Source organism: Anas acuta, chromosome 3 (genome assembly GCF_963932015.1).
Source record: "Anas acuta chromosome 3, bAnaAcu1.1, whole genome shotgun sequence".
In the NCBI taxonomy this organism is placed as follows: domain Eukaryota; kingdom Metazoa; phylum Chordata; class Aves; order Anseriformes; family Anatidae; genus Anas; species Anas acuta.
This window is the reverse complement of record NC_088981.1, coordinates 71,619,673-71,629,342: the sequence shown is the minus strand read 5'-3', so window position 1 is coordinate 71,629,342 and position 9,670 is coordinate 71,619,673. Positions and strand designations below refer to the sequence as shown.

The 9,670-nt window shown below is 45.3% G+C and overlaps 1 protein-coding gene across 2 annotated transcripts in view; it reads right to left on the bottom strand.

The window, feature by feature from the left end:
• SCML4 (Scm polycomb group protein like 4) overlaps positions 1-9,670 on the bottom strand; it is a 52,484-nt gene that overhangs the window by 3,032 nt on the left and 39,782 nt on the right. For both annotated transcript variants that reach the window (XM_068677772.1, XM_068677773.1), the window contains 2 exons: positions 8,766-9,032; positions 990-1,132 (listed from right to left, as the gene is read on the bottom strand). In XM_068677772.1, the coding sequence (XP_068533873.1) occupies positions 990-1,132; positions 8,766-9,032 (410 nt within the window). The remainder of the gene's footprint in view (positions 1-989; positions 1,133-8,765; positions 9,033-9,670) is intronic.

Genomic DNA, 9,670 nt, shown 5'->3' with positions numbered 1-9,670 from the left:
TCAAACCTGCTGCATATTTTACAAGGAAACCAGTGATAAGTAGGGCCTGTAGGTGCTGGGTGCCTCACAAAGGCTGACAGGGACAGTCTTTAGGGGCAATTTAGCTCGGTGTCCCTGGTCACAGAGCAGCAGCAGTATTGTGGCATGGCACGCTTCGGTGCAGCTGGCCCAGTGACCGCCCAGAGTGTGTCACTGCCCTGCTGCTGTGTGAAAACACAGGGACATTCTTTGCTAGGAGTAGAAACTGGACAAAAACGGTGCTGTGCAAGCTATACTGTCCTCATCCCAACACCATGTCTCAATGCCCAGGGCTGGTGTTCTGATCTGGTCAGGTAGTGATAGAGGAGGCTAGAAATGGTAGATGCAGTGGTACCAACTCCTTACACAGCAGGAGAACAAGAAAGTCCTGATCAGATGCATGTTTACAGTCCTCTTTACTACATAATATTCTCCAGTGAGTCAGCAGCTCTGTTAAATTTGGTTATGTAGTTATATAATATTATTATTATTTTTTTAAAAAAAGTATCTTGGCTTTTTGGCTCTTTTGGGCTTCTACTGCTAAATATCTAGAGACGCATAAAAAATGCTCTTCAGACAAGAATCATAGGTATCCTGAGAATAAATTGTCATTGAGGCAAGGCTTTTTTGTGCCAATCTGACAATGAAAAATGAACACCAGATCCTCTGTGCTTTCTCTTAGGTTTAGCATAATGACAATATATGCTGGCATACTGGGAACAAATAGCAAGCATTTTCTAAAGGCATTTGTAGGATCTTTTTGTTGAGTGATAAGCGAGCTCTTCTTCAGTTCTTCCCCTCTTCCTCCCAAACGTGCTGAACCCCTTGCAGGGCCCTGTGGTCAAGCTGGCTGAGCACAGGCACTGCCTATAGCAGCCAAAAGCAGGCTGTCTGTATGTCTGTATCTCTTGGGACTGCCTGTGCACTTGGCTCAAATTCCCCAGAAACACCAAGGGCAGCCTTTTACATACGTGTTTTCTGAAGAGCTCCACGTGGGGACCTAAAGCGTGAGGGTCTGCGTCCTTCACGAACCAAACCACGTCATCCACAGTCCAGGTCAAAGGATTCTTGCTTGATGGCCGAGCCGAGTCTTGTTCTGGTGAAGGACTTGAGGCTGTAGGTACAAAAAAAAAAAAAGCCAACAGCAGTGCATTGCAGTGGCATGCAGTGGCTTCCTTGGCTTGTGAGCATGCAGCAGTGCGGCAGCCCCATGTGTTGGATGTCAGATCTGAGTGTATCAGCCTGAGATGGTGGGGTGGGGAGAGAAAGGGGCTTGGCAGTTTCCTGCTTACCGGGAGACATGATCCCAGCTGGTGAATTGTGTTAAAAAACATGAAAGCCTCAGGTTCCTGCTGGGGAAGGAAAAATGTGCCAGCTGCCAGGCTCTTAAACCGAGCTGCCCCTGCTGTCTGATGCGCAAGCAGTGGGGATTTTGGCTCAGGAAGACACGACCCTCCCACCTGGAGAGAAAGCGCTTCGGCACAAAACAAAGGAGCTTGCCATTGAATGTGAAGGCCAGAGGATAAAAACAGACTTCAGCAGATAGGTTTTTTCTTTGCATACAGATCTTCAGACTTATCTTGGAGCTTAGGGGAGGGTTCCTAATCAATACCCTGCTAATCTTAGTCTCACACAAAGCTGAGGGTCCCCGGTGAAGGTTGATCTGGAGGGCTACTAAAACATGCGAAGATGAACACTGCACGTGTGATCCTTTAATGGTACAAGCCCTGGATGATTTAAGGTCACTTTGGCTTGTTGTAGCTCTAAATCAAGTGAAAAAAGGCACATTGGAATGAAAGTACATTTATGTTTTTATTCTGAGTCTCTGCAGAACCATAAATCTTAGCCTGCATGTGTATATAATCCGTCCACACACACCCTTACGTTGCTTCATGAAGAACTACATTATGCTAGGCTGCAGGAAAGCTGTTTGCTTTTGTTTGTGTCCACACAAAGCAAACTTTACATTAGCAGGTGACAGCACATAAATGTATAAGGTGTTACTTGCCCAGACCTGCTCATCTCTTTCTGTTAAGGCCCAATTTTCAATAACTGTTGCAAATGATAAGCAAACAGACACTACAGAAGGCAGAAAAGGAAGCAGAGTGCAAAGAGAGGCAGACCACAGGTACCCAAACTGTACCCTGGAGAGGCCCCAGGTAGCCAAGAGAGGAATCAGAATGGCTCAGAGCTGCTGAGGAGAGAAGGACTGAGCCCTCCAGAGAAACCCTGAGCTTATAAAGACAGATAAAAGGTATGAACACACCACGTGTGGCTCCAAACACCATTGTAATAAGACCAAATGCAGTGGGCTGGGTTTGTGGCTCATGTAAATCACATTGATGACTTCAATAGAGCTGTGCTGATTTATGTGAGCGGAGGGTCTGCCCATATACGCACAATAACAGCTTTATGTGCATATTGGCCCTTTTTTTTCTCGCCACATCCCCGTCCCCCAGTATAATGTAATGGGGTGCATTTCGCAGTTAGGAAAGATGAACTCCAGTAAGCAGCAGTGCTATGAATGTGTAAATCTGGTCAATGGGCTTCGTAATGGGATGGGATGTAAATATCATGATAATTACGCTCTCATTTGCTAAGTCACTGTGCTGGATATAAAGGACAAGGCATAGCCGCGGGTCCTCGTAATTAGGCAGCGAGGGCTGGTGTTCGTACGGACTCACGCGACCCTGGGCTCCTCTCACAGAACAAATGCAATACACAGTGGTACAGGCACCATCTGGACTCTTTGGCACGAAGCGATGAAGACAAAGAGTAGGAAACGAATGGGGCGATCTCGGCCAGCCCCTGGATCGTCAGTAACATCGAGCAAGTTTGTCAGGGGCGAGCGGGAGAAGCGAGACTTGCCTTGGAGGCAGAGGAGCAAGTACCTGGAAAGGGACTCCGGTAGCTTAACTTGCTCGTGGCACGATCTGCTGCGGGTCTGGTGGCAGCTGGTGAGGAGAGATGTTGCCCCTGGGCACCTCAAACCAAGGGAGAAAACCAGGATTTTGTGAACCAGTGGAAAAAGAGAGAGGGGAAAGGCTTGGCTGTGCCCAAAGGACTGCAGATGTTTCCACACCACAGCCATAGCATGGTCTGGGGAGGTGGGCCACTGCCGAGGAGCACATTTTTCCCCTTAAATTCATCCGAATACAAGGAAACCCAGAGGACTTAGTGTGGGGTTCACGCCAGGTGCATGAACAGAGCAGGCCCTGGCCCAGTGACTGCTGCCCAAAATGCTTGCAGAGATGCCAGGGAAGGGCAAAGGAGGGCAGCGAGCCCCTGGGAGCAGCTGGGGGCCTTTCTGGGTATGAGAAATATTGGTAATAAAAGAAAGGGGGTGAGGAGGAAAGGTCGAAATGACAGGGGAACTCTGCGCACTCCTCTGCAGTCTAGCAATCGATAGCATAAATCCGATTTTTTAAAGACAAATATATAAATGACCTTTTTAAAGAGACTGCACGGCCAGAACTCTGCCAGCCTCCAGCAAGTGAAGATAACCCTTTCAAATCCCTTCCTGAGATATAATACGTCAATATAAACACGAGAATTATGCATAGCCATAACTCTTCTTTATTTTAAATCTGTATTTACCTACCTGGAGCCAAGTCCTCTATTCCCTGCTGCTTTTTCATGAATTAAGATGTGTTATTTTCCTGGTGTGTAAGCGACTACCTTTAAATGCTGTTAGCGAAACTGGGATACTGGCAGTTTGCAGACAAATTTCTCGAATTCAGTTTTCAGATGATGAGGCTGGAAGCAATCTCTTTTTGCATATATTTTAAAATGTATTTTTTAAATTCACTCTGGCTTTTACGCATTAATTTTACACATTCATTTACACATTAGTGCAATTTCTTTATTTCCAGAAGAAAATAAATCATTTCATGCCTACATAAAGGCAGAGGTTTTATGTTTCAATAGCATCACCTCGGTAAAAGATTATATTAAGCACAAAAGTGTTTGATGGCGGCAGGGCAAGTACTATACATTTTTTTCTTATCAGAAGGTATTCACACTTAACCTAAGAATTAGATAAATGAGGAAGTCTCATGTCTCCCGGGTATCCTATGCCATTCTGTCATCAGAATTAATCAAGATGATAATGAATACTCAGATTACAAAGAGATGGGAGTGCTCGGGACCAATAATTATTTTTAGAGATTGTAATCTAGGTCAAATCCAATTTCCTGTTTTTGACAGGTGGCAAAAAATTTGTCAAATTAATGGAACGGGATATGGAAATCCAGGTAATCAAAGGGAAACACTTCCCCTCCTGCCTGCAGCAGTGCCAGGGGAAGATGGGGATGGGGCTCCCCTCTGGGGAAGGCTCTCAGGGTATCCCAGCTGAGACTATTGCCAGGGATGGCTGGAAATACCAGGCCAGCACCCAGTGCCCAGCAAAGCTGATGGTGAGATGATGGTGCAACAGAGCCAGCGGCTGAGCTCTTGCCCCATTTCTGTTTCCAGACCTTCCTCAGAAGGAGGATGGAGAGAGAGAGAGCCAAAAGCCGAGTGGCTGCAGAGCCATACTGAGAAAATACGACCCTAAAATGGAGTTAAACCTGTGAAAGAAGGAAAGATAAATAACAGACTCCCTAAATATGTTCTTGGCAAACAAACAGAGCCCAGAGGGAGTGCGGCCATTGATAGATAAGAGTGGAAAGGGAGTGACAGATGAACTTTAATATTGCTGCAGGCCTAAATGATTTCTTTGCCTCAGGGGAAGGGGGTGGGAATGAAATTTTAAAAGGTTCTCTCTGATCGCACTGGAGCAGATAATAAGGAGCAGAAGATCCACTGAAAGTAAGCCAAAGTAGCAGGCCCTCAAAGGCATGGAGAAATAAGAAATACTTTTTTTAAAATAAATCCTCCCACTGCAAACAAGGGCAGGAGGAAGGTTTTGCAGGAGAGGCTTCCTACAAGGCCAGGGCGCACCATGCTGGAGAAGATGGTTGGAAGGAGGAGGGCTGGAAAAACAGGCGGGTGGAGGAATAAAATTACGGGATATTTCTGGGCAGGGGAGGCTCGATGAGCTGCAGTCAGCAGAGAGGCATGGAAAGCAGATTTTGCATTTAACACCTGCACGTATGCTGGCAAGCCCCTTGCAGGAGATATGTGCACCGTGGCTATTGTCCCTGTCCCACCAGCACTGCAGATCACTGAACACATCAAACCTTTCACGTTGTAAATGTCCTCAAAAAGCAGCAGGCAGGCAGCACTTGCCAAAGCAGTGGGACCAGGGCTGGGCATCCCTTGCCACTGCCTGGGGGAGATGCTGGATCCACCTCCCCACCCCAGGTGCTTGCAGCATTGCTCTGGAAAAAAGAGAAACTTCAGCCCCTGCACCCCCAAATGTTTTCAGGAAATGAATGTATTAAGCAAGCAAGGATTGCCTCTTTAACGAAGGCCCTCAGGTGCTAATAATTAACTGCTAATATTGGATAATAAAATCTGCATAAAGCCAGCAAGCTACAGGGCAAGGTTAAGGTTATTATGTTGTGTCTGAACACAGAATTCTTCACGCTTGGAATAAAGGGTTTGTTTGTCTGGTACATAAGCAAGCTTGGAAAGGTTTAAGGTTTATGATGTCCTTGACTATTCCTCCCCTGATTTAAGAGCTCCCATTTGGCAAATGATGACAGAAAAGTGCATGTTTATCTGTTAGCAGCCCCAACTGGCTTTCTGAAATGACTTTTTTTTTTTTTTTTGGTTTGGAATTTTTTAGCATAATCAGAGAGAATTAGGCATCGTGCTTCCGATCGCATTAATGAGAGCTTTGAGGTTTAATCTCATCCTTTCCCCTTGAAAAACATTTTCTGCTCTGCACTGAGCTATGTTTTATGGCTATGATTTTTTCCATGATATTTGCACACCCTGATAAATAACGCGTGCTATTTTTCAAAAATATTCGTTAAATAAAGAGGATTGGCTTGAGGTTTTGGAGAGAAATCCTTCCTTTTTTAATGAGTGCTGCCTATCCCTTCCTTGCGAGTATGCAAACTGAGGAGGATTAGAAGAGATACTGGCATGCACCAATTACTCATCTTTGTTCGCTTATGATTCAGCAGCATATAAATTGTCCCTAGAAAGAGGAAAAAAAACATGAAGAAGCATCATAGTGAGAGTGCAGATTCCTAAGACCTTTGCAAGAGAGATTTTGGCAAGATGGTAATCAAACTCCAGTGTAGCTGCACCAAGGTAGCCTTAGGAATACATATATTTAAAAAAATCACAGCCACTGAAAACTGCCCAGCCTTAGCCAAGAACACGCCGCTCTCCTCTGCTTCAGAGGAGCCAGCTCCTGCCTCTGCTGGAGTCTCCAGAAAGCAGCTGAGAAGTTCAGAGGCAACGGGATGGTGGTGGGACAAACATGCATGGGCCGTTGGTGCTGACAGACGGACAGAGGTGCACAGAGCACCTGGCGATTGCCCTTCCTCCTGTTGGAGACCTTGAGAGCAACCCCATCTCTGTATGGGTTTGCAGGGACCTGTATGTGCAGACCCTAATGTACAATGGATGATACCAGGTCTAAGAAATTGTTGATAATTATAAAAGATATTAATAACATTTTTTGGGTGGTCTTCACTGTATATCTGTCTGCTTTAAGGAGCTGTTGCTGTTGAGCTGGCCAAATATCCCAGAGGTCCTGGATGAGCTAGTGTTAAAAATATGCCCTATGAAAATGAAACAAAACAAAACAAAAACAGGCAAACAATCAAACAAACTAAACAAAACAGTTTTGGGATAAGTCCTTTTATCCCAAAATGTCATATCTTGCAGCTTGAATTCACTTGTAACTGCTTCAGAGATGCCTAGACCTCACAAGTGTCTGGTCTAAAAGCAATGTTTTCATCTTTGCTCCTCAAAGCTCTGCAATATGTTTCAAACTAGGGAAATATAAGAACCTGCAAGGCCTATAGCATGGGCCCTCTATGACTTGCCTGTTGGTTCGGTTCTGGAAAAATAACCTGCCATCTTTTAGGCTTTCATTTTGCAAAGACTGCAAATTTTGGTGGAAGTCACAGTAAGAGAGATAGAGCTGCCTCCTGAAGCTTAGCTTTCCACTTAGGGTTCTGTTGAGTCTGGGAAAAAGTGATATTCACAGTCAGAAACAAGAAGGGAAAGTAATGCAGATGAGCAAGCTTAGGGAGCCCTGTTTTTAAACTTCAGTCTCTTGAACATAGATTCAAACCCATGATAACAAGGCATCTCCACACAGCATATTTTTAAAGCACGGGAACTTTACCACAGTATTTTTTGGATGCTGAAAATGTGCAAATCATTGTTAAATCTTGGCTTCTTGCATAATCACCTGCAGTTTCCAGTTGAAATGCAAGGGCAGAAAGACAGTGTAAGGAGTTAATGCTAGACAAAAGGATTAGGGGGAACCAGCGAGGCTTCTGCAAGAGGGGAAAAAAAAAAAAAAAAAAGCAAAAACAAAAAAGAACCACCCAGAGTGACAGTCGATTCCATTAATAAATGAGGAAGGGAAAAAATTAATGACTTAAAAATGGCTGAGACACTCAACTCCATTGTTAGATCTATCTTCAAGATGAAAAATGCATAAATGAAGTTTGAATAATTAGTAAGGGGTGAAGACACTATTCAAATCACTACCGATAAGGACCTTTTAATTGAGAAATTAGAAAATGCAAAAAAAAGACAAAGTTAGCAGAAGTTCAGATAATTACCTAACCTGTTTGATGAACCCAGGTCATTTGTGGGGGTGAAAAAAAAATCATTGCTAGCAGGGAATGTAGCAATAAGCTGGAGAAGAGCAAATGCAACCCAGGTTTAGAAACCACACTTGCCACTGCCATGGCCAATTTTCTCGTGATATCGTGAGCTTCTGGCTGCCTGTCTGTGTGCAGCCTGTCCTCTGAGCTGCTCTGCCTGACACCAGGTTGCCCTTTTTGCCCCACTTGCTCCCCTCACCTCATCTGTCAAAGGAGTTTTCCTGGAAGGAAGCCTACTCTTGTCACCGAGCCCCATCTGAAGAGGGCTTTGCACCAGCAGAGTGCCCTTGAAGAGCAGAGTGAACGACCCAACAAACCTAAATCCGATCAGGAGAACTGGGCAAAAATACAAAGAGAGGGCAGAGGAAGGGTTATTGAAGCAGTGGCTCCCATGGCATCCCTTGAATCTGCAGATAAACTTCTTGCGACTTTGCTTCCCTAAAGGATAAAAAAGCCTTGAGCAGTAAGCTGGATGATTTCTAAAAATATGTTTTGCTGGGCAGTCTTTTTTCCAGTCTGGTCTAGTTCATAATTTAAGGAGCATGGTTTGCGGCTAGGAAGCAAAATCTTTTGCTCAATTGTTCGAGGTAGGCACCAACATTTGGGTTTGTTCTGCACCATACCTTGTACACAGCTGGTGTCATGCCGTTAGCAGGAACCTGTCTGCAGGCTGTATCAGTCCTGGGGAGGAATGCCTTGTGTATTAATATTTATATCTGTAAGTTGATAATGGCAGTTTTGATTGCCACTCGATTATACATAATACATATGTTTACATAATTAATAACAGCATTAGAAAACATTCACCATTTCACTTAATGATGAACAGATTGATTTTGTGTTTACATAGGTTATTGCTTCTTCTCAGTGAAAGCAAGCATTGTCTGCGTGGATGTCAATCCAGGCACCCCTCATTCATTTTCCCGGGAATTTGGGAATGAGCTAAGACTCCAGCGTGGCACCAGCACAGTAACACACACTGCTCATAGGAAGATATTAAATTACCACTTCTGTTTCCTTCAGGGTAGGTCCCGTTCCTTGTGGGGCTGGAGGTCTGATGCCGCAGGCCGGTGGAGGAGGAACCCCCTGAAGACGTCTGGGTGGGACGGTGGCTGCAGGAGGAAGAGGAGCCTCCAGCTGCACGCCCATCCGCAGGACTCTGCCGCGTGGCGTACATGGAGCCCACGCAGCTGAAGGCAGGGTCAGCAGGATCCACGTTGTACCGCTTCATGTGCACAGGATCGACCAAGTAATCCTCAGGTACAACCGTTTCTGCTCAGCAAGCCAAGAAAGAGAAAGAAATATCAGTAAAACGGAACTAAAACGGGCTCCATGAACTAAAACGGGCTCCATGTCCAACTTTCTGTGCAGACAGCTGGACAGGAGGGACAGACAGAGATCCAGAAGGCATCCTTGTTGAGTACCAATAAACAATAAAAGGAAGCACAACCACTCAGAAGTCAGTAGAGTCACAACAGAGAAATTTTGGCTTCCTGTGACTCGTCTGTGTCATCAATTTAACGTGATATTCTCCCACCACTGCCTGGTGGGAAGGCAGAGGCAGCTCTCCCTTCCTTCAAGGTGCTCCCTGAACACCACCAGGGCTGGAAGGCTGTGCAGCTATTGTTCTCCCTCTGTCTTTGTTTCAAAAACATGCAATTTGAAAGGAAGAAAGAAGAGTAGGACCACAGGACGGGGGCAGCTTGCAGGTTAATAACGCCTGGCAGGCAATTAGGAAGGAGTGACAGTAATAAACCAAAGTGTTCTGCCTGCAATTATGAAAATTCATCAGAAAATATTCTCGGCTGAAGACATCCATCAGGCCCAATGCTCTGCCAGGAGAAGAGGCTTGATGGCTACGAGCACTCCCAAGTGTCCGCTTGCAAGCAGAGGTGCGTGAGCCAGTTTCT